This window comes from Oryx dammah, unplaced genomic scaffold (genome assembly GCF_014754425.2).
Source record: "Oryx dammah isolate SB20612 unplaced genomic scaffold, SCBI_Odam_1.1 HiC_scaffold_17, whole genome shotgun sequence".
Taxonomy (NCBI): Eukaryota; Metazoa; Chordata; class Mammalia; order Artiodactyla; family Bovidae; genus Oryx; species Oryx dammah.
Window position 1 is genome coordinate 15348224 of NW_024070201.1, and position 24451 is coordinate 15372674.

Consider the following 24451-nt stretch of genomic DNA (forward strand, 5'->3'; position numbering starts at 1 on the left):
TAGAAATCTAGCATTCAATTCATACTTAGTCAAAGAAGTGGAACCAAAATGTCATAAATTTTTTAGCTAAGCAAAAATTCATAAGTTTCCTAAACTATATATATTATGTCAGATCTGAAGGTGGCTGGCAGTGAGGGGAAGCAGGATCACTCTTGAACTGGTTTTCTGGGTTTGGCATCTGAGATAGAGTTTCTGACAGAGGAAAGGTACTCCTTTCTGCTACTCTCTTGAGATCTTTTAGGGGCAGGTCCCTACATCTGGGAATTGGAGACACAGAAATTGAGCACTGGGGCAGGGAACTGCTCACTTAGCAGCAGAGCTGGGTTGGGCCAAGGGCTTAGGGTAGTGCCTTGCACAAATTCTAGGTCAAGTTGGTGGAGTAGGACGACCCTGGGCTCACCTCCTCCCAGGGACACACCAAAACTACAACCTCGTAAAGAACAACTGTCTCTCAGGACTGACCTGCAGACTAGCACAACAGACTTTCTACAAGTAAGGGTATAAGGAAAAGGCCACGATGAGAAAGGCAGGAGGTGCAGAGTCCTGGTCTGTGAGAATCAAACCTTGGTTTTACTCCTGTGAGGCGACCCACAACCCCAAGAGACATCACAACCACAGAGGTACCCCCTGAGGAGCCAGGGGGCCAAGTCCCACATCATGATCCCCAGCACCAGGACCTAACTGGGGAGCTGAGTCCCCAAAAGAGCTGGTTCTGAAAACCAGCAAGGATCCAATCTGGGGGAGTTGGGGTGGGGGGACGAGGATGGGGATGCCCTGGGAAAGGACGGAGACGTCATTCTTAAAGGACTCCTCACAGAAACTCACTCACTCCAAACCCAGCACAGAGGCAGCAGCTTGAAAAGCTCCTGGGCCATACAAGACGGGGAGTCCTTGACTCATTTGGGGGCCCAGAGGGGGAGGGGTCTGTCATGGTCTTTGTAGACCTGGACCTGGGGACTGGAGTTGATGAGAAGAGGGACGCAGGGGACCCAAGTCTCGAGTGAAACAAGGGTGCTTTATTTGCAGAAATGCATGTTTATATATCTTCATAGAAGGTAGCTTTAGGCAGTGAAAAAAAAAAAAAACTGAGCAAAAACAAAGCCAAGCAAATAACAATCTTCAAAGGGCCAGAAAGCATTCCATATCCTGAGTAAGAGGGGAATAACTGAATAGATTACATTTAAGTCAGGTCACTGAAGGGAGGCACTGAAGGGAGGCACTGAAGGGAGGCACTGAAAGGAATCCAAGTGGGTGCCCCGTCTCATGATCTCTGTCCTGAGAACTGTGTGCAGCTCTGCTCGTTCCTGTTTTCCGGGAACTGATAAGGAATAGAGAATCCTTGAGAAACGGCACACAAAAGAAAAGAATAACATATTGCATCCCTTAAAGCTGAATGTCCCCTGACAGGGGTCCAGTGGAACTTCCTCTGGGGGCAGAAGTACCTGCAGATCATCGTTCATTTTCACTTTCTTCCCATGTAGCTGCCCTGGTGCTAGTGAGCACCGTTTCTATCAGTCTCCATCAGCCTAACTAACACTACCTGCTCTGGCCCTCCTTTCTCCTGAGAACCCAAGAGGCCAGGCCTACACACCAGCACCCCTTCCCTACAGCAGTCACAGCCAGGTCTGTGGATGTTTGGACTAGGGACCAACCCCACCTACTAGGGTGTCTGCTGCAGTCACAGGGAAGCCTGCCTGGGGACCAACCTCACCCACCAGCACACCCACAACAACTGCTGTCTACCCATCACAGGAGGGCACATGCAGCCTACACAGGGGATACCCCTGGGGCACCTGGCTGTGTTGACCAGGGGAGATTGTACCACTGGGCCCTATAGGACACCTCCTATATAAGGCTACCCTTTCAAGACTGGGTGATGAAGCTGATATATGCAGAAACAGAGTTCAGGAGTCAGTCAGTTCAGCAGTGTCCGACTCTTTGCAACCTCATGGACTTCAGCACACCAGGCTTCCTTGTCCATCACCAACTCCCGGAGCCTGTTCAAACTCATGTCCATCGAGTCAGTGATGCCATCCAACCATCTCACCCTCTGTCATCCCTTTCTCCTCTCACCTTAGGGTCTTTTCCAAAGAGTCAGTTCTTTGCATCAGGTGGCCCAAGAATTGGAGTTTCAGCTTCAGCATCAGTCCTTCCAATGAATATTCAGGACTGATTTCCTTTAGGATGGACTGGTTGAATTTCCTTGCAGTCCAAGGGACTCTCAAGAGTCTTCTCCAACACCACAGTTTAAAAGCAGTAATTCTTCAGTGCCCAGTTTTCTTTTTAGTCCAACTCTCACATCCATACATGACTACTGGAAAAACCATAGCTTTGTCTAGATGGACCTCTGTTGGCAAAGTAATGTCTTTGCTTTTTAATATGCTGTCTAGGTTTGTCATAACTTTTCTTCCAAGAAGCAAGTGTCTTTTAATTTTACCGTCTGCAGTGATTTTGGAGCCCAAAATAATAAAGTCTGACACTGCTTCCACTGTTTCCCCATCTATTTCCCATGAAGTGATGGGACCAGATGCCATGATCTTCGTTTTCTGAATGTTGAGCTTTAAGCCAACTTTTTCACTCTCCTCTTTCACTTTCATCAAGAGGCTCTTTAGTTCCTCTTCACTTTTTGCCATAAGGGTGGTGTCATCTGCATATCTGAGGTTATTAATATTTCTCCTGGCAATCTTGAATCCAGCTTGTGTTTCATCCAGTCCAGCATTTTGCATGATGTACTCTACATATAAGTTAAATAAGCTAGGTGACGATATACAGCCTTGACTACTCCTTTCCCAATTTGGAACTAGTCCGTTTTTCCTTGTCCGGTTTGAAACGGAATTAGGCAAAATGAAAAAACTACGGAATATCTTTCAAAGGGAAGAACAAGATAAAACCTCAGGGGGGAAAAAAAGAACTAAAGGAAGAGGCGGGCACAGCGCGGGCGGCTGCGACGGTGCACAAGCGCGGCCGAGAGGAGCTACCCCGTGTCCGAGGTCAGGGGTGGAGGCCGAGAGTGCCAGGCTGCAACAGTGCAGGGGCAGCCGAGAAGCTACCCCACATCCGAGGTCAGGGGCGGTGGCCTGGAGGAGCTACCCACGGCCTGAGGCCAGGGGCGGCGGCGGAGAGGAACAACCCCAACATCCAGGGAGTGGTGGCTGTTCAGGCGCAGGAGGGCTGAGAGGAGCTACCTGGAGTAGTTCAAAGGTCAGGAGGGGTGGCTGTGAGGAGATGCCCCTCGTCCCAGGTAAGGAGCAGTGGTTGCTCTTTGCTGGAACAGCCGTGAAGAGATACCCCACATCCAAGGTAAGAGAAACCCAAGTAAGACAGGATGTGTCGCAAGAGGGCATCAGAGGGCAGACACACTGAAACCGTGATCACAGAAAACTAGTCAATCTAATCACACTAGGACCACAGCCTTGTCTAACTCAATGAAACTAAGCCATGTCGGTGGGGCCACCTAAGAAGGGCAGGTCATAGTGGAGAGGTCTGACAGAATGTGGTCCACTGGAGAAGGGAATGGCAAACCACTTCAGTATTCTTGCCTTGAGAACAGTATGAAAAGGCAAAATGATAGGATACTGAAAGAGGAACTCCCCAGGTCAGTAGGTGCCCAATATGCTACTGGAGATCAGTGGAGAAATAACTCCAGAAAGAATGAAGGGATGGAGCCAAAGCAAAAACAATACCCAGTTGTGGATGTGACTGGTGATAGAAGCAAGGTCCAATGCTGTAAAGAGCAATATTGCATAGGAACCTGGAATGTCAGGTCCATGAATCAAGGCAAATTGGAAGTGGTCAAACAGGAGATGGCAAGAGTGAACGTTGACATTCTAGGAATCAGCAAACTAAAATGGACTGGAATGGGTTAATTTAACTCAGATGACCATTATATCTACTACTGTGGGCAGGAATCCCTTAAAAGAAATGGAGTAGCCATCATGGTCAACAAAAGAGTCCAAAATGCAGTACTTGGATGCAGTCTCAAAAACGACAGAATGATCTGTTTGTTTCCAAGGCAAACCATTCAGTATCACAGTAATCCAAGTCTATGCCCCAACCAGTAATGCTGAAGAAGCTGAAGTTGAACGGTTCTATGAAGACCTACAAGATCTTTTAGAACTAACACCCAAAAAAGAAGTCCTTTTCCTTATAGGGGACTAGAATGCAAAAGTAGGAAGTCAAGAAACACCTGGAGTAACAGGCAAATTTGGCCTTGGAACATGGAATGAAGCAGGGCAAAGGCTAATAGAATTTTGCCAAGAGAACGCACTGGTCATAGCAAACACCCTCTTCCAACAACACAAGAGAAGACTCTACACATGGACATCACTAGATGGTTGACACCAAAATCAGACTGATTATATTCTTTGCAGCCAGAGATGGAGAAGCTCTATAAGGTCAGCAAAAACAAGACCAGGAGCTGACTGTGGCTCAGATCATGAGCTCCTTATTACCAAATTCAGACTTAAATTGGAGAAAATAGGGAAAACCACTAGGCCATTCAGGTATGACCTAAATCAAATCCCTTATGATTATACAGTGGAAGTGAGAAATAGATTTAAGGGACTAAATCTGATAGAGTGCCTGATGAACTAGGGACTGAGGTTCGTGACATTGTACAGGAGACAGGGATCAAGACCATCCCCATGGAAAAGAAATGCAAAAAAGCAAAATGGCTGTCTGAGGAGGCCTTACAAATAGCTGTGATAAGAAGAGAAGCAAAAAGGAAAGGAGAAAAGGAAAGATATAAGCATCTGAATGCAGAGTTCCAAAGAATAGCAAGAAGAGATAAGAAAGCCTTCCTCAGCGATCAATCCAAAGAAATAGAGGAAAACAACAGAATGGGAAAGACTAGAGATCTCTTCAAGAAAATTAGAGGTACCAAGGGAACACTTCATGCAAAGATGGGATCAATAAAGGACAGAAATAGTATGGACCTAACAGAAGCAGAAGATATTAAGAAGAGATGGCAAGAATACACAGAAGAACTGTACAAAAAAGATCTTCACAACCCAGATAATCAAGATGGTGTGATCACTCCCCAAAGCCAGACATCCTGGAATGTGAAGTCAAGTGGGCCTTAGAAAACATCACTACAAACAAAGCTAGTGGAGGAGATGGAATTCCAGGTGAGCTGTTTCAAATCCTGAAAGCTATTTCAAATCCGTGAAATTGCTGCACTCAATATGTCAGCAAATTTGGAAAACTCAGCAGTGGGCATAGGACTGGAAAAGGTCAGTTTTCATTCCAATCCCAAAGAAAGGCAATGCCAAAGAATGTTCAAACTACTGCACAATTGCACTCATTTCACAAGCTAGTAAAGTAATGCTCAAATTTCTCCAAACCAGGCTTCAGTAATACGTGAACCGTGAACTTCCAGATGTTCAAGCTGGTTTTAGAAAAGGCAGAGGAACCAGAGATCAAAGTGCCAACATCTGCTGGATCATGGAAAAAGCAAGAGAGTTCCAGAAAAAACATCTATTTCTGCTTTATTGACTATGCCAAAGCATTTGACTATGTGGATCACAGTAAACTATGGAAAATTCTGAAAGAGATGGGAATACCAGACCACTGACCTGCCTTCTGAGAAATCTCTATGCAGGTCAGGAAGCAACAGTTAGAACTGGACATGGAACAACAGACCAGTTCCAAATCGGAAAAGGAGTACATCAAGGCTGTATGTTGTCACCCTGCTTATTTAACTTCTATGCAGAGTACATCATGAGAAACACTGGGCTGGAAGAAGCACAAGCTCTAATCAAGATTTCTGGGAGAAACATCAATAACCTCAGATATGCAGATAACACCACCCTTATGGCAGAAAGTGAAGAGGAACTAAAAAGCCTCTTGATGAAAGTGAAAGAGGAGAGTGAAAAAGTTGGCTTAAAGCTCAACATTCAGAAAACAAAGATCATGGCATCTGGTCCTATCACTTCATGGGAAATAGATGGGGAAACAGTGGAAACAGTGTCAGACTTTATCTTTTGGGGCTCCAAAATCACTGCAGATGGTTACTGCAGCCATGAAATTAAAAGACACTTACTCCTTGGAAGAAAAGTTATGACCAACCTAGATAGCATATTGAAAAGTAGAGACATTACTTTGCTGACTAATGTCCATCTAGTCAAGGCTATGGTTTTTCCAGTGGTCATGCATGGATGCAAGAGTTGGACTGTGAAGAAAGCTGAGTGCTGAAGAATTGATGCTTTTGAACTGTGGTGTTGAGAAGACTCTTGAGATTCCCTTGGACTTCAAGGAGATCCAACCAGTCCATTCTAAAGGAGATCAGTTCTGGGTGTTCTTTGGAAGGAATGATGCCAAAGCTGAAACTCCAGTACTTTGGCCACCTCATACGAAGAGTTGACTCATTGGAAAAGACTCTGATGCTGGGAGGGATTGGGGGCAGGAGGAGAAGGGGACGACAGAGGATGAGATGGCTGGATGGTGTAATTGACTCAATGGACATGAGCTTGACTGAACTCCAGGAGTTGGTGATGGACAGGGAGGCCTGGTGTCGCAAAGAGTCGGATACGACTGAGTGACTGAACTGAACTGAACTGAACTGAACTGAACTGAAAGAAAGAGGAGATAAAGTTTACCAGATAAAGAATTCAAAGTAACAATCATAAGATGCTTATCAGACTCAGTAGAAAACTGGATGAATTCAGGGAGAGAATCAACAAAAGGCTAAAAGGATTGTAAACCTCTTTCACCAAAGGGCTAGAAGATATTAAAAAAGAAACTTTTCACAGTTTTGAATTCATTAACTGAAGTAAAAAAATACACTAGTAGAAACCAGCAGGAGATCAGAGAATCAAAAAAAAAAAAAAAAAGATCAGTGATCTGGAAAAGAAGGATAGTAGAAGTCACTCAATCAGAATAGCAAAAAGGAAAGAGAATAAAAGAAAGAAATAAGAGGGCTCATGAGGGGTCCCAGCTCCTCTGGCAGCAGGAGGAGCAGCAGTGGACAGGCAGCCCAGCTTCTGGATTTCTCTCAGCACCCCAGCATGCGCCCGCCTCGCCACTGGCATGCTCGAGAAGGGCAGCTCCGTAAAGAGGACAGCAATGGAGGACTCCAAGAGGAGACCTGGGAGGTTGCCATCTAAACCTGCTCCTCCAAATGTGGAAACAGAGCCATAAAAAGGCAGCAGGAAAGGATAAATCTTCAGACAGAAAAGTGCAAACAAAACGGAAAAGGGGAGCAAAGGGAAAACAGGCAGAAGTGACTAAACCTCTGGTTGGAGGTTGAGCTGCATAAAATGGAGAAACTGAAAACGAAGAGAGGCCAGACTCTGAGGAAGCAGGAAAGAAAGAAGCTATGTGTGGTTAACATCACACACCGGGTCCTATCGGTGGTCCCTGTCTACCTTCTCGTTCAATCCAGATGAATATCTTTATTAATTAGTTTGTAAATGTAAGTTTTTTTAGTAGTTCTAGTGGTATTTTTAAGAAAGAGGGAATCCCACTTTATTCATTTTTAAAGTGTAGGTGCTTTTTTTTTTTTTGTAATTGGAGTATAGTTGATTTACACTGTTGTATTAGTTTCACACATATAGCAAAGTGAATCAGTGTATATGTATATATACATATACAGATATCCAATCTTTCCTAGATTCTTTTCCTATATAGGCCATTACAGAGTATTGAGTAGAGTTCCCTGTACTATACAGTAGGTCCTTATTAGTCATCTATTTTATATAAAGTGTGTGTCTTTGTCAACCCCAATGTGTTCCCCCCTTACCCCCTGGTAACCATAAGTTTGTTTTCTGCATCTGTGACTCTATTTCTGTTTTGTAAATAAGTTGATTTGTACCATTTTTAAAGATTCCACATATAAGTGATATTATGTGGTATTTGTCTTTCTCTGTCTGACATTACTCAGTATGACAATCTCTAGGGCCATCCATGTGCTGATTGTTTTGTTTCTTTCTTTGTTTTTTTTTTTTTTTTTTTGGTACAATTGTAAAGTAAAAAAAATAAAATAAAATAAAATCTGAAGAAAAAAAAAAAGAAATAGTGGGATATTGAATATGGGAAATTTTGATTGTGTTAGGTGTCAGCTTAATATTCCATAGATGGGGTAGATTTTATATCCTATGATACAAAGAATACCAAATGACAGTTTGGAGTCAGTTGTGCATTTAATGTCTTGAACACTTTTTTTTTTTGGCTGTGCCACATGGCATGCAGGATCTTAGTTCCCCGAACAGGGATTGAACCCATGCCCCCTGCATGGGACCGTAGTCTTAACTACGGGACCACCAGGGAAGTCTCACTGAGCACTTTACTTCTCCTCCCATGTTGAAACAAACCACTCCTTGATCTTGGCTATCCTGGTCAGAATGTTGTGCACTACAGCTGTACCATTTCTTCGGTCATGGTAGTCCAATTTTCCCAGTAACTTTGTTAATGTGCTGTGAGCTCATCAAAAACTCGAAACACTTGAGTAGGTTTTGTATATAATATCAAATTGTGAATTAGTGGGACTTACAATGGCACCCCACTCCAGTACTCTTGTCTGGAAAATCCCATGGGCGGAGGAGCCTGGTAGGCTGCAGTCCATGGGGTCGCTAAGAGTTGGACACGACTGAGCGACTTCCCTTTCACTTTTCACTTTCATGCGTTGGAGAAGGAAATGGCACCCCACTCCAGTGTTCTTGCCTAGAGAATCCCAGGGATGGGGGAGCCTGCTGGGCCGCCGTCTATGGGGTCGCACAGAGTTGGACACGACTGAAGCAACTTAGCAGCAGCAGCAGCATGACATAACAACACATCAACATTTGAAGATATTGGTACTTGTATCCTGTTAAGGAAAATTTGCCTCCACCTTTTCAGCTGGGAAGTCACTGGAATTACTATTCAGAAAGAATCACATCTACATAATTTTTTAGATTTTTTTGGCATGTACATTAAGAATTGTATACAAATTGAACTGTTTGTGTCCTGATCCTCAAAACAACCAGTAAAATCTCAGTCATGAAAGAAAAGAAAACAAAAGTGAGGATAGTAAAGGGACCACTGAGAGAACATCAAGGGGAGGAACATTCACATAAAAGAGGTCCCAGAACAAGAAAGAGAAAGGGACAGAAAACCTATTTGAAGAGATAATGGCTGAAAGCTTCCTTAGTCTGGCAAAGGAACCAGACAACCAAGTCCAGGAAGCACCGAGTCCCAAACAAGATGTACCCAAAGAGACCCGCACCAAGACACATAATTAAAATGTCAGACTATCCCACAGGCCCCATGGCCAAAACAACAACAAAAAACTGGAACATAAACAACAGAAGTGGGTTTCCTGGTGGTTCAGTGGTGAAGAATCCACCTTCCAATGCAGGAAATATGGGTTTGATCCCCAGTCCAGGAAGGGATCCCTGATCCCTTAGTTGCCGTGTAGGAACTAAGCCTGTGGGCTACAGCTACTGAGCAGGAGAGCAGCAATTACTGAAGCTTGTGAGCCCTGGAAACCATGCTCCGCAACAAGGGAGGCCGCTGCGACGAGAGGCCTGAGCACCGCAACCAGAGAGGGGCCCCCACTCTCCGCAGCTAGAGAAAGCCCACCCAGCAATGAAGACTCAGCACAGCCAAAACATAAAAGATAAAGGGTTACCCTTTTTGCTTTGGGGATGCTGATAAAGTTCTGATTCCTATTCTAAGTGCTGATTACTCAGATGTGCTCAGTTTGTGAAAACTGAGCTGTACACCTACAATATGTGAACTTATTTGTATGTATATTACGCTTCAGTTTTTAGGTCTCGCCTTTAGTGTCTTTCCCATCCCTAGAGACAACTTCTGTAACCAGTTTCTACGTCCTTCTTGAGTTATTTTAAGCATATAAAAGTTTATATCTTTTATATATATATTATATTATGCATATTACTTATATATATATATGTGTGTGTGTAAGTCGCTCAGTTGTGTCTGACTCTTTGAGACCCCATGGACTGTAGCCCACCAGGCTCCTCTGTCCATGCGATTCTCCAGGCAAGAATACTGGAGTGGGTTGCCATGCCCTTCTCCCAGGGATCAAACCCAGGTCTTCCGCATTACAGACAGATTACTTACTGTTTGAGCTACCCAGGAAGTTCCATTTATATACATATGCATGCAAAAGCTTTTCTACGACATTTGATAAAGCCTTGAGAAAGAACAACAACAAAAAAGACGCAAATTGGAAAACATAAACTAAATGAAAGCATTGAATTGAAATATAAAGAGTAAAACAAACTAGATAAAAGTAAAACATCATCATAGAGTCCAGTTGTTTTTAAACATGGCTGCTCCTTAGAACTGCATCTGCAATTTTGGAGAAAAAAACAGTACCTGGGCATTTGTATTTTTCAAAAAATTCCAAGATAATTCTAATGTGCTTTTGGATTTTAAAAAGTGATTACAGGTGTTTTTTTAATTAAATGGTAATTTTAGTGATATAGAATTCTATTATTTTCTGTTAACCAATCATGATACAATGGTATTAAAATGAATAATAGTTATATAATCACAGTAGTAAAAGATGTTTATCAGTTTTCACAATCAATAGCCAGACAAAAAAATAAAAGATAATTTCAATTGCAAGCTATAATAGAAACATGATTAACCTAACAATTTAACATAATTATGTACAATTGGGGGAGTTAAGTAGAGTGATGTCGTAGGTGGAAGTGCATACATGCACACATTTTCATCTACTCAGCCAGTCTATGACTTTTGGTTGGTGCATCTAATTCCTTTACATTTAAGGTAATTTTTGATATGTATGATCCTATTACTATTAATTACTTTTGGTTTATTTTTTTTTAGGTCTTTTTCTTCTCTTGTGTTTCCTGCCTAGAGAAGTTCCTTTAGCATTTGTTGTAAAGCTGGTTTGGTGGTGCTGAATTCTCTTAACTTTTGCTTGTCTGGAAAGCTTTTGATTTCTCCATCAAATCTGAACAGTTTTGCTGCGTTGAGTATTCTTGTCTAACCGAAGTGTTTTAGAATTTAGAACTACAATTGATTCTAGAACTAAAAAGGATTCTAATTTTAAATGGCGTGTGTTAGATGTTGGAGGAGTCACAACTCCCGTGATCACTACACTGCAGTGATTCTTAGCTATCAATTATCAACCGATTCTTATGGATTCATCAACTATGATTTGTATAGCAGATAGAAGCATTTTAGATGGCAAAATGCAGCTGGTAACTTACAGAGTTGAAGCTAAAACATTCAACAATAACAGTTACTGTAACATGATATCTGTAAGAGCTTGACAGTGGGCTGGAGATAGAGGGCTGAGGGCCGCTAGGAAGGCAGTGTGGATGAGTATCAGTGAGTGGGAGCTGTGAACAAGTTTCTCCTAAACTGTATGGGTGAAAGTATTGTAATTATAGTCAAAATCAAACATATGTTTTTTTATTATATGCCTTTAATTGATAAGTCAGGGAATCTGTTGCACTTCTATGTCTTAAGCTGAAGGTAACTTGTGCCTCAAACCAGTCTTATAGTATGACCTTAGAAGATCACCTTTAAAATAAATTGCTTTGTGAGTTTTATTGGAATGTTGGATTTACCCTCTAGAGTTGGGACCTGACTAACTGGGTGGAAAGTTGAAATAAACAGTCCCCACTGGGCAAGTGTCCCAGACTTGGGTTGAACAACCATTACTTTAGGACACTCACATCTTTGTGGATTTTGCATTCAGTTGCCTCCCAGGTTCCTAACCCTGCATTCCTATGGCCCTGGCATTTGAGCCTGTTTAACCACTACTATTCAGCCCTTGTTGTCCGATGTGTGAATTTCTCTGCTGTGGTTTCACAGAGGCTGAAGCATAGTGTTGGAAGTTAGACAGACATGGGCTTATAGTTCTGGCCTCACTACTCCCTAGACAAGAAGTTGGGTAATGCAAAAAGTCTCCAAGCCTCAATTTTCTCACCTGGAATATGGAGACTAAAACCCTCATCTTGTGTGACTCTGCAGATTACATAACTATAAAACACCCACTGCCATCCCTGGCACACTGTAAATGGTGTTTATGACTATGTTATTAGTAAACCCAGGTCTCCGTTACTGGTTCCTTTTTGCTATGTGAATCCCTTAGGTAACAAGTTTTTGTTTATCTTTTCACCTTGTGTGTCAGTCTTTAGTGGCTGTATTTTCTTCCTGCTGCTGCTGCTGCTAAGTCACTGCAGTCGTGTCTGACTCTGTGCGATCCCATAGATGGCAGCCCACCAGGCTCCACTGTCCCTGGGATTCTCCAGGCAAGAACACTGGAGTGGGTCGCCATTTCCTTCTCCAATGCATGACAGTGAAAAGTGAAAGGGAAGTTGCTCAGTCGTGTCCGACTCTTAGCGACCCCATGGACTGCAGCCTACCAGGCCCCTCTGCCCATGGGATTTTCCAGGCAAGAGTACTGGAGTGGGTTGTAACAATGCCTTCTCCGTATTTTCCTCCTACTGAATCCATATTCCAGAGGCTGCCTCCCTGGGAGCCCCTTCTTTTGTGGCACTTGGGCTGAACCCTCACCTGCCTCCAGGCTCAGCAGACAGCCTGGCTCCTATGCACTGCGGGCTCACAGAGCTGCTGGCATCTAGTCACTTCTTCTCACTAGCTGACTGACTTGGGTAAATTATTTAAAGCTTCCTAGGCCTCAGTTTCCTCATCTGTGAAAAGAACTGTACCTGCTTCATGTGATTGTTGTGAAGATTTAATAGATAATTACATTAAAAGGGTCTAGAATACAAAGCGCTCCACAGCACTTGCCAGTATGACTCACATTTAGGTAACGAGTACCCAAGCTTGGCACTTACCCACTTCTCCCTTCTCGGCCCAAGGTTTCCTCTCAATGTAGAGCTGTTTTCAGGACCTAACTGCATGTCCCTCCACTATCTGGATGCTGCTTATACCCCCCTGTGAGAATCCCTGCCTTCTCCACATCCTGCCACAAATATTGCTGGCAGATGCTGGCGGGAGAGGGAGGAATGAGTAATACTTTTTTCCCCAAACATACTGTCTGTGAGGAACAGTGTACTGGGGCCAGCCTGTTGGCCTCCTACCTAAAACAAGGTAGAACTCATGGAACCAAGCAAAGCAGTTACCTTATTCTTCCTGAATTTCCTCATCTGTCTTTCCTCATTGCCACTAGCAAACACAGATCATCTATCTACAAGAAAAGGACAGTGCAAGATTCCTACCCGCTGAGTTTGTGGGCTGCAAAGTGTGCCACGGATAGAAAGAGTCAGGGGCGTATCTCAGGAGTGTGAACTTCTATTGTATCCATGGGGTAAATTGGTTACCTGAACTGTAACTGTTCAAGTTCCACAATAAGGCAATGAATTGAACTGCTAAACTACAAGTAACCTGAGAGAAGCAAGTCAAAAGAAGATTGGGTTTTGACTGAGAACTATAAATAAATCACATCACTGGTTTATAAACTGCTCAGTACTAGTGGTAAAGAACCTGCCTGCCAAAGCAAGAGTTGTAAGATGCAGGTTTGATCCCTGGGTTGGGAAGATCCCCTGGAGGAGGTAATGGTAACCCACTCCAGTATTCTTGCCTGGAGAAAGAACCCTTTGGATAGAGGAGCCGGGTGGACTACAATCCATGGGGTAGCAAACAGTCAGACATAACAGAAGTGACTTACGACAGCATAGCAATAGCACCCTCCACGCTGGGCTTGGAAATCAAGTATGAAAGAAAGAAAGTGTTAGTCACTCAGTGTATCCAACTCTTTGTGATCCCATGGACTGTAGCCCAGCAGGCTTCTCTGACCATGAGATTCTCCAGGCAAGAATACTGGAGTGGGTTGCCATGCCCTTCTCCAGGGGATCTTCCTGACCCTGGGATTGAACCCAGATCTCCCTCAGTACAGACAGATTCTTTACCGTCTGAGCCACTAGGGAGCAGGGGGATATCAAGGGTATCAGGATCTTACTTCTCAGGCCTCCATGCCTTGAATAGTACTTGGCTTGTGGCAGTAAGCTGTTCCTGCTCGGCAGTCCTGGCTTCAAGCCTCCCACAGGGAGGTTCCTTTTAATGCTCCAAATCCCTTCCAGGGCCACTGTCAATATTTTCAAAAGCAAGATAATGATTATTAGTTTCTACTGCTTTTAGCACAAAGTGTTTTTAAACTATTTACCTGGCAATTATTTTTCTCAGATTTGGGTGGAAACTTATTTGACTTAATTACACTACCCAAAGACTTTAGCATTTGTTTAATGTGTAATTCCAGTTCATTTGTTCAATTATTTCCTATGCAGTTAAACATCTACAGTGCTACTAATTTAACTTCCCCTAAAGAAAGAGATGAAAAGTCAAAAAAGAAACCAACAGCAAAACACAGAGAAATTAGGAATATGTAATAGGTAATATGTGGACTTCATCGGTCAGTCTTATCTGATTCTGATTTAACTTCCAGAAGCACAAAATATTTCCAAAGATAACATAACCCAAAGTTACCAGATTAACTCCTCCAATAGATCCTACAATATTTTAAACTAGATGCTGGTTAATCTTCCACTTGAAAGAAAACAGTAAACCAACTGGGAAACATCACTGCAAAATATTTGTAACGTAATGTCTACTAAGAGGAGGTGGCAAGAATACACAGAAGAACTGTACAAATAAGATCTTCATGACCCAGATAATCATCAAGGTGTGATCACTCACCCTCACTTAGAGCCTGACATCCTGGAATGTGAAGTCAAGTGGGCCTTAGGAAGCATTGCTATGAACAAAGCTAGTGGAGGTGATGGAATTCCAGTTGAGCTATTTCAAATCCTAAAAGATGATGCTGTGAAAGTGCTGCACTCAATATGTCAGCAAATTTGGAGAACTCAGCAGTGGCCACAGGACAGGAAAAGGTCAGTTTTCATTCCAATCCCAAAGAAAGGTAATACCAAAGAACGCTCAAACTATTGCACAGTTGCACTCATCTCACACGCTAGTAAAGTAATGCTCAAAATTCTTCAAGCCAGCTTCAGCAATATGTGAACCGTGAACTTCTAGATGTTCAAGCTCGTTTTAGAAAAGGCAGAGGAACCAGAGATCAAACTGCCAACATCTGGTGGATCATGGAAAAAGGAAGAGAGTTCCAGAAAGACATCATCTATTTCTGCTTTATTGACTATGCCAAAGCCTTTGACTGTGTGGATCACAATAAACTGTGGAAAATTCTGAAAGAGATGGGAATATCAGACCACCTGACCTGCCTCTTGAGAAACCTATATGCAGGTCAGGAAGCAACAGTTAGAACTGGACATGGAACAACAGACTGGTTCCAAATAGGAAAAGGAGTACATCAAGGCTGTATATTGTCACCCTGCTTATTTAACTTCTATGCAGAGTACATCATGAGAAACACTGGTCTGGAAGAAACACAAGCTGGAATCAAGATTGCCGAAATATCAATAACCTCAGATATGCAGATGACATCACCCTTATGGCAGAAAGTGAAGAAGAACTAAAGAGCCTCTTGATGAAAGTGAAAGAGGAGAGTGAAAAAGTTGGCTTAAAGCTCAACATTCAGAAAACGAAGATCATGGCATCTGGTCCCATCACTTCATGGGAAATAGATGGGGAAACAGTGGAAACAGTGGCTGACTTTATTTTTCTGGGCTCCAAAATCACTGCAGATGGTGACTTCAGCCATGAAATTAAAAGACACTTGCTTCTTGGAAGGAAAGTTATGACCAACCTAGATAGCATATTCAAAAGCAGAGACATTACTTTGCCAACGAAGGTCCATCTAGTCAAGACTATGGTTTTTCCAGTAGTCATGTATGGATGTGAGAGTTGGACTGCAAAGAAAGCTGAGCACAGAAGAATTGATGCTTTTGAACTGTGGTGTTGGAGAAGACTCTTGAGAGTCCCTTAGACTGCAAGGAGATCCAACCAGTCCATCCTAAAGGAGATCAGTCCTGGGTGTTCATTGGAAGGACTGATGTTGAAGCTGAAGCTCCAGTACTTTGGCCACTTGATGCAAAGAGTTGACTCATTTGAAAAGACCATGATGCTGGGAAAGACTGAGGGCAGGAGGAGAAGGGCACGACAGAGGATGAGATGGCTGGATGGCATCACTGACACAATGGACATGGGTTTGAGTGGACTCCGGGAGTTGGTGATGGACAGGGAGGTCTGGTGTGCTGTGGTTCATGGGGTCGCAAAGAGTCGGACACGACTGAGGGACTGAACTGAACTGAATGTCTACTCGTTGCACAAGGCAAATTATAGTGTTAAATCCTGATACTGTCAATAAGTGTTGGCTTAGTAATGATTTGCACTGGGCTTTTCTCTGTATCTTAAAATCACATGTTTAGATTTGGGGAGTCAGTTAACAAGTATTTAGTGAGAATTTACTGTGTAGAAAACTGTGACCCAAGTTAAATAAAGAAGTGAATTCAGGTAAGTGCTATAAGTTGGTTTTCCCATTTCTAAAGCTACAAATGTTAATATCCAATATTCTCCATAGATGTAAGGTTGCCCATGGCAAACACACTGGCATGATTCCTCCTGAATGGAGTCTATAACATGTAATGACCGGGGGCACAGCTTTTGGGATCCGAGGCGATCTGGTTTCAGTCCCTTCTCTACCACTTACCAGTTTTATGACTTTGGGCAAGTCATTTAATCCAGTATGTGTCAGTTCTCTCATGGGGATGACAATAATATATACCTTGAAGGATTGTTATTGCATTCGGGTGAAACGGACATAAGTGCTTTGTACCCAATAAATAGCTTTTTTTTTTTTTTAACAGAGACAATGGTTTTCCTGTCCAAGCATGGACTGAGACTGTTTCCAGACGCATAGTCATTGAACTGACTCACTGAACTGACTCCTTCTCTGCTCCTAATGGAGCGGCTGAAGCTATCTGTCAAGATTAGTTCCCCCCTCCTTTCTAAAGACCTTCAAGGAAGCCTCCATAACCTCCTTCTGCCAAGACCTTACAAAATTCAAGCTGTTTCTAATATCTAACCCAAATCTTCTCTTAATTGATCAAGCCAGTTTCCTCTTCTGCCCTGTCTAGACATAGAAAAGGGTAATACACTCTCAGATGAAGGAGTCCACAAACATTTATTCAATACTCCCTGTGACACCTTATGTGAGACCAAGGAAATAGGTTTAGATTTATTCCATATTGTGGGAAGGTCTGGTAAATAGAAAACAGTTAAAAATTCAGAGGCAGGGATTTCCCTGGTGGTCCCGTGGCTAAGACTCCATGCTCCCAATGCGGTCGGCTGAGTTCTATCCCTGGTCAGGGAACTAGATCCCACATGCCACAACTAAGAGCTCATATGCAGCTCAGTACAGCTAAATAAATAAATATGAAAAAAAAAAAGATCCAGGGGCAAGACTCTGTAGAAAACCCATCTCAAATTAGATAGAAAGATTGTACCAATCTAATTTCGCTTGCTGTTTCAGATGCAAGCACAGCTTGATAGAAAAAAATTTGTTGCTGTTGTTGTTTACTCCCTAAGTCACGTCTGACTTTTTGCGACTCCGTGGACTGTAGCCCACCAGGCTCCTCTGTCCTTGGGATTTCCCAGGCAAGAATACTGGCGTGGGTTGCCATTTTCTTCTCCAGGGGATATTCCCGACACAGGGATCAAACCCTAATCTCCTGCATTGGCAGGAGGATGCTTTACTGCTGAGCCAACGGGAAAGCCCTAACAGAGAAAGTGCCTGAAGCACAAATGCATATGCCCAGAAACACCTGGGGGAAAAAAGAAAACTCTCATAGCAAAATATTGTTCAGTTCAGTTCAGTTCAGTTGCTCAGTCATGTCCGACTCTTTGCAACCCCATGAATCGTTAGGCACAAGCATTTATTGTACTTGGGGACAGAGGCTGCTGGGATAAATAGCATGATTTTGAGTGGATAGGATATTTTTGGATGAAAATGTTACGGAAAGTGATACATTCTCTTGGAGGAAAAGAGGACCAGCAAAAAGTATGAATACCCTTTGAAACAGCGGCATCTTTAGGGGGAGCTTCAGCATCTCAGCTCTGGGCAAATACTTTCCAGGTGGAGAAAGGAGGACAAGGAGGGGGAGGGGTGGAGCTGGCCAGAGAGACCTCAATGCCAGCAGCTTAACCTGAAAAGAGAAGCAGGCACAGAGAGAAGCCAGGAGAAAAGAATTAAGTCCTTTCTGGAAGGTAGGAATATTATAGAGATTTTTTTCTTTCTCCTCTTTTCTTGCCTTCAACCCTATTCTACTCAGAAATCTTTTTAGGTGTGCTTTTATCCTGAATTTTACAGTTACAGAACAAAGTCTTTATGCTGAAAATTTTGGCTGATGGGATCTGACCTGGTCCGACAGAGAAAGCTGCCCTTTAAAAATATTTTTGTTTCCTTCAGCTGTCTCCAGACTGTGAATGATGAACATTAGACCTTGAAAAACCAGCTTAGAAACATATTGTCTATGCTTCCTTTGTGTAAACATCGTCAGAAGAAGAAAATTTCAAGTCATTTAAACTTATGTTTGGTGACTTCTGAGCTCTGTAATTATCTTTTTTTTTTTTTTGTAATTATTCTAACGTGCTTTTGGTGTCTAGTAAGTTCCTTGTATATTGCAGGTGAAAAAAACATTTTTGTTGAATGTGTTAACGAATAGCAAAAATATTCGCAGTTGCTGGGTAACATTTTACATTTCTTAAATTTATGCTAAACATAATAAACCAGACTCAAAGTTAAGTTTGCCTGCATTCAGGCACATATAGACACAAATGAATGTGTCTGGTAGCACACTCCCAAAATTAATCAGGAAACAGAATGTTGTGTAAGAGAAAACTAGTAAACTTCATTCATCAAAATTTTCACGACCTTATCCATAAACTCTGCTAGTTTTAGCCAGAAAAATACAAAAAACCCTAGCAATTTAAAACCATTAAATTAGTACATTAATTTACTTCTGTGTGGTCCTCTTACAGAATTTTTTGAAATGTAGATATTGTTTTAAAATAAATGGCAAAATGAACGCAATGGTCCCATAATGCATACCTCATAAACCTACCTTCTCTTTTAAAAAAATTGGAAGGAGGGGAAAAATTTCAGGGAACCACTAAAAATACATGAATTATCATGTTAGCTAAATTCTTACTTATCCAGAAAGTTACATGGTGGTGGTCAGTGGTTTAGTTGCTAAGTCATGTCCAAATATTGAAACCCCCATGGACTGTAGCCTGCCAGGTTCCCCTGTCTATTAGATTTCTCAGGCAAGAACACTGGAGTAGGCTGCCATTTCCTTTTTCAGGGCATCTTCCTGACCCAGGGATTGACCCACATCTCCTGTATTACAGGGCTTCCCAGGTGGTGGTAGTGCTAAAGAATCTGCCTGCCAATGTAGGACGGAGAAGGCGATGGCACCCAGTACTCTTGCCTGGAAAATCCCATGGGCGGAGGAGCCTGGTAGGCTGCAGTCCATGGGGTCTCGAAGAGTCGGACACGACTGAGTGACTTTCCTTTCACTTTTCACTTTCATGCACTGGAGAAGGAAATGGCAACCCATTCCAGTGTTCTTGCCTGGAGAATCCCAGGGACGGGGGAGCCTGGGGGGCTGCTGTCTATGAGGTCACAAAGAGTCGGACACAACTGAGCACTGAGCACACACACACTTCTGTATTACAGATGGTCCTGCACTGCTGATCAGAAAATTGCATTTCTCTTTTTCAGGATGATGAGATTCTGTGGATCCAGGCCCAATGGCTTATCTGACAGAATGTGTAAAGCCTCTGAAACCTGTTCTGTCTCAGGTTTGACCCTGAATCTGGATAAGATCATGACAACATTGTGTTAACTGAAAAGAATACTATTTGCTACCAATGCAGTTTCAAATCTTTTTTCCCTCTAAGAAAATATAATCTTATAAAGTATAACCCAATGACAAAGAGCAAAGATATCAGCTTCAGATGAACCTACATTCATGTATCAGTTATTCCACTGAGTGACAACAGTTACTGTACCTCCCCCTAGTCTCAGCTTCTAGAGCTACAAAATGGGAAGCATAGTGATAGGGAAAGAGTAAAGGGACAAAGTAGGAGATTAAATAGCTAATCCCACTGGGAGACCATAAGTAAAGTAAAAGGTATAGGAGACTCCTGTAAGTTAATGATAACTCAAGGAAGCAGACTTGCTTAACAACAAAACCAAGTAGGCTTATTTAGCAACAACCACATGTAACAAGAGCAAGAGACATGCCCCCAAACAATAAAATAATGCTAGAAGTGAGGCCCAGTGAGGTCAGTAAGTTAGTGAGTCCCAGAATTTAGATAGGCTTGGGATATAAGGAACAGTATATATTGCTTAAATTCAAATAAAAATATATATTCATATGTGTATATGCACATAAAAAAAAGAGAGAGAAAGGGCCAGGCAAATAATATAAATAAGTAGAGGAGGCTAGAAGTCAGAAATAATTGGCTCTCCCAGTTTTTTCTTTCTCTACGTTTATTGGAGGCATGGATACCATAGAAATACTTTATTTCTTATTTCTACCACTTGCTCCATGGAAGAAAAGCTACAACAAACCTAGACAGCATATTAAAAAACAGAGACATCACTTTGCTGACAAAGGTCTGTATAGTCAAAGGTTTAGTTTTTCTAGTAGTCATGTATAGATGTGAGAGTTGGACCATAAATAAGGCTGAGTGCTGAAGAAATGATGCATTTGAACTGTGGTGCTGGAGAAGACTTTCAAGGGAATTTCAAGAAAACCTGTGTGGCTAAAGTGGAGTCAGAAAGTATGGGAGATGAGTTCACAGAGGTGAGCAGGTCACACGACAAAGTTGAAATTTAGCTTAAGGAAAATAAGAAGGCTCTGGAGAGCTTTAAGCATGGTGGTGATGGGCAAAGATTTATGTTTGTCAGAGATGCCTCTGGTTTCTGAGAAGAGAATAGACTACAGGGGGAAGGAGTAGAAATTGTCATTCGGGGCTATTGCTGAGCCTGCAAGAGATGACTGGGGTTTGGGGAAGGTGATTGTGGGCAGAGTGGTTGCTGTTGTTCAGTTGCTTAGTCATGTCTGACTCTTTGTGACCCCATGGACTGCAGCACACCAGGCTTCCTTGTCTACCACCATCTCCTGGAGCTTGTTCAAACTCATGTCCACTGAATCACTGATGCGATACAACCATCTCATCCTCTGTTGTCCCCTTCTCCTCCTGCCTTCAATCTTTCCCAGCATCAGGGTCTTTTCTAATGAGTCAGCCCTTCCCATCAGGTGGCCAAAGTATTGGAGCTTCAGTTTCAGCATCAGTCCGTCCAATGAATATGCAGGACTGATTTCCTTTAGGACTGACTGCTTTGATCTCCTTGCAGTCCAAGGGACTCTCAAGAGTCTTCTCTAGTACCACAGTTCAAAAGCATCAGTTCTTCAGTGCTCAGCCTTCTTTATGGTCCAACTCTCACATCCATACATGACTACTGGAAAAACCACACCTTTGACTAGACTGACCTTTGTTGGCAATATGCTGTCTAGTTTGGTCATAGCTTTTCTTCCAAGGAGTAAGTGTCTTTCAGTTTCATGGGTGCAGTCACCATCTGCAGTGATTTTGGAGCTCCCCAAAATAAAGTCTCTCACTGTTTCCCCATCTATTTGCCATGAAGTGATGGGACCAGATGCCACGATCTTCGTTTTCTGAATGTTGAGTTTTAAGCCAACTTTTTCACTCTCCTCTTTCATTTTCATCAAGAGGCTCTTTAGTTCCTCTTCACTTTCTGCCATAAGGGTGGTGTCATCTGCATATCTGAGGTTACTGATATTTCTCCCTATTTCTCCCGGCAGTCTGGATTCCAGCTTATGCTTCATCCAGCCCAGCATTTTGCATGATGTACTCTGCATGTGAGTTAAATAAGCAAGGTGACAATATGCAGCCTTGATGTACTCCTTTCCCAATTTGGAACCAGTCCATTGTTCCATGTCCAGTTCTACCTGTTGTTTCTTGACTGGCATACAGGTTTTTCAGGAGGCAGGTAGGGTGGTCTGGTATTCCCATCTCTTGAAGAATTTTCCATAGTTTGTTGTGATCCACACAGTCAAAGGCCTTAGCATAGTCAATGAGGCAGAAGTAGATGTTTTGGGCAAGGTGGGGAGATTACAAATATCTTTCAAATGTAGATTTCACAGGATTCACTGATGGACTGACCATGGAGAGAAGATTTGCCTCTAGGCCTAATCAACTGAGTGAATGGTGGTACCATTTCTTGAGATGGGGAAGACCCACTGAAGAGTGGGATTTTAAAAGCTGGGATTTAGTGATGTCCCTGGTGGTCCAGTGGTTAACATTTCACCTTCCATTGTAGAGGGTGCAGGTTTGATTCCTGGTCAGGGAACTTGGGCTTCCCTCATAGCTAAATCGGTAAAGAATCTGCCTGCAATACAGGAGACCTGGGTTCAATCCCTGGGTTGGGAAGATTCCCTGGAGAAGGGAATGGCACCCCACTCCACTATTCTTGCCTGCAGAATCCAATGGACAGAGGATCCCGGCAGGCTACAGTCCACGGGGTCGCAAAAGTCGGAAAACAACTTAGCAACTAAAACACTACCACCAGGGAACAAAGATCTTGCGTGCCTCATGGCCAAAAACTCAAAACATAGAACAAAAACAATATTATAAAACATTTAATAAAGACTTAAAATGGTCCATAGTAAAAAATTTTTTAAGATTTTTATTCTGTTCTGTTCTGGTCATGCTAAGTTTGAGAGGCCTTTAGATATCCAAGCCAAGTAGGCTTCTGGGAATTTGAAAATCAGAGGCCAGAGAGATAAATTTTGGAGTTGTCAGGACAAGAGGGCCAAGCGTGATCTGCAGGGAGGGAGTATGGATACAGAAAAAGATCCATGACTGAGTTTTACACATTTTAGAGCATAGAAGAAGCAGAGTCAGCAAGGACTCTGAGAAGGGGTGGTACAACTGAAACCAGGAGACTGGAGCATGGTGACCTGGAGGCTGAGCTGAGAAAGTGTTTTCCAGGGAAGGAGTAAATGGTTATGTCACATGCTGTGGAGAAGTTGAGTTTGTGGATTGGATTTGACCTTGAAGATCACTACATTTGACCTTAACAACAGAGGTCATTTGCAATCTGGAAAAGAACAATTTTCTTGCATGTGTGGAAGCAAAGGCCTAGTTGGGATGAGTGACAGAGCCAATAAGTGAACAAGTAGAAATAACGGGTCAAGTGTACTTACTTCTAAGTCTAGGGATGGCTGTATATAAGTCGTGTGTGTGCATGCTCAGGTGCTGTTGTGTCTGACTCTTTTGCAACCCCATGGACTGTAGCCCATCAGGCACCTCTTTCCATGAGATTTCCCAGGCAAGAACACTGGAGTGGGTTGCCATGCCTTCCTCCAGGGGATCTTCTCAACTCAGGGATCGAACCCCTGTCTCCTGCATCTCCTGCATTCACAGGCAGATTCTTTACTACTACTGCACTACCTGGGAAGACTACATTCAAGCCCCTAAAAGTCCCTAAGAGTTTTATGCAGAATTCTGGGTGTATGTGGCAAGGTGTGTCCTCCAGCAAGAGAGGCCATATCTTTCTTCTGATATTTAAAAGACTTTGTCACTGTAAACCTTCCAGTTTACAGTAGCTGGTGCATGCTGCCAGCCTTAGCTCTTGGGGCTTGGCTGGAAGAGTGTGGAACTCTCCCTAGGTGCTAGTTTCCTATTCTGGTCCACATGAGGCTTTCAGCCATGAAAAGGAGAAGAAACGAAAAAGAAAAAATTTAGTAGGCTTCCGTTTTTCATCATCAGAGCCCTTTAAAACTTAACCTTACAGAAGCAATTCTCAGCCTTGAAAGATTTTTTCTAGGCTCAAATAGCACCTCTGTGCGACCTCTGGTGGATGCTATAAAAAATGCAGCACCCCATGCGGTCTTCATTTCATATGAAAAATATGTGAGAGGTCTTCCCTGATAGCTCAGTTCATAAAGAATCCACCTGCAAGGCAGGAGACCCAAGTTGGGTTCCTGGGTCGGGAAGATCCTCTGCAGAAGGGGTAGCCTACCCATTCCAGCATTCTTGATTTTCCCTTGTGGCTCAGCTGGTAAAGAATCTGCCCACAATGCGGGAGACCTGGGTTCAATACCTGGGTTGGAAAGATCCCCTGGAGAAGGAAAAGGCTACCCACTCCAGAATTCTGGCCTGGAGAATTCCATGGACTGTATAGTCTATGAGGTCGCAGAGTTGGACACGACTGAGCCACTTTCATTTTCAATATTTAAGAAGATTGCCTAGAAAAATGAATTTTTATAAACCAAATGAGTTTTCCTAATTATTCAGACTGACATAAATAAATTTATCCATTAAGAATCAACATACCATCCAAATAGTGTATAAATTAGCTTTTATGTAATCTCTGAAATGAAGGACCCAAATACAATTGCATAGACTTAAATATTTTTTTTAATCACCAGGGAAACGGTATATGTAGATTGGATTTCAGAGAAACAATTTAGTTGGTCATTCTGTATCCATCCATAGAGTT

The 24451-nt window shown here is 42.8% G+C and overlaps 1 protein-coding gene across 1 annotated transcript in view; it reads right to left on the reverse strand.

Moving 5' to 3' along the window:
• The window catches only part of CUNH11orf97 (chromosome unknown C11orf97 homolog), a 34508-nt gene that overhangs the window by 2407 nt on the left and 7650 nt on the right, over positions 1-24451 (reverse strand). The window contains exon 3 of the mRNA XM_040257906.1: positions 13904-14029. Within this exon, the coding sequence (XP_040113840.1) occupies positions 13904-14029 (126 nt within the window). The remainder of the gene's footprint in view (positions 1-13903; positions 14030-24451) is intronic.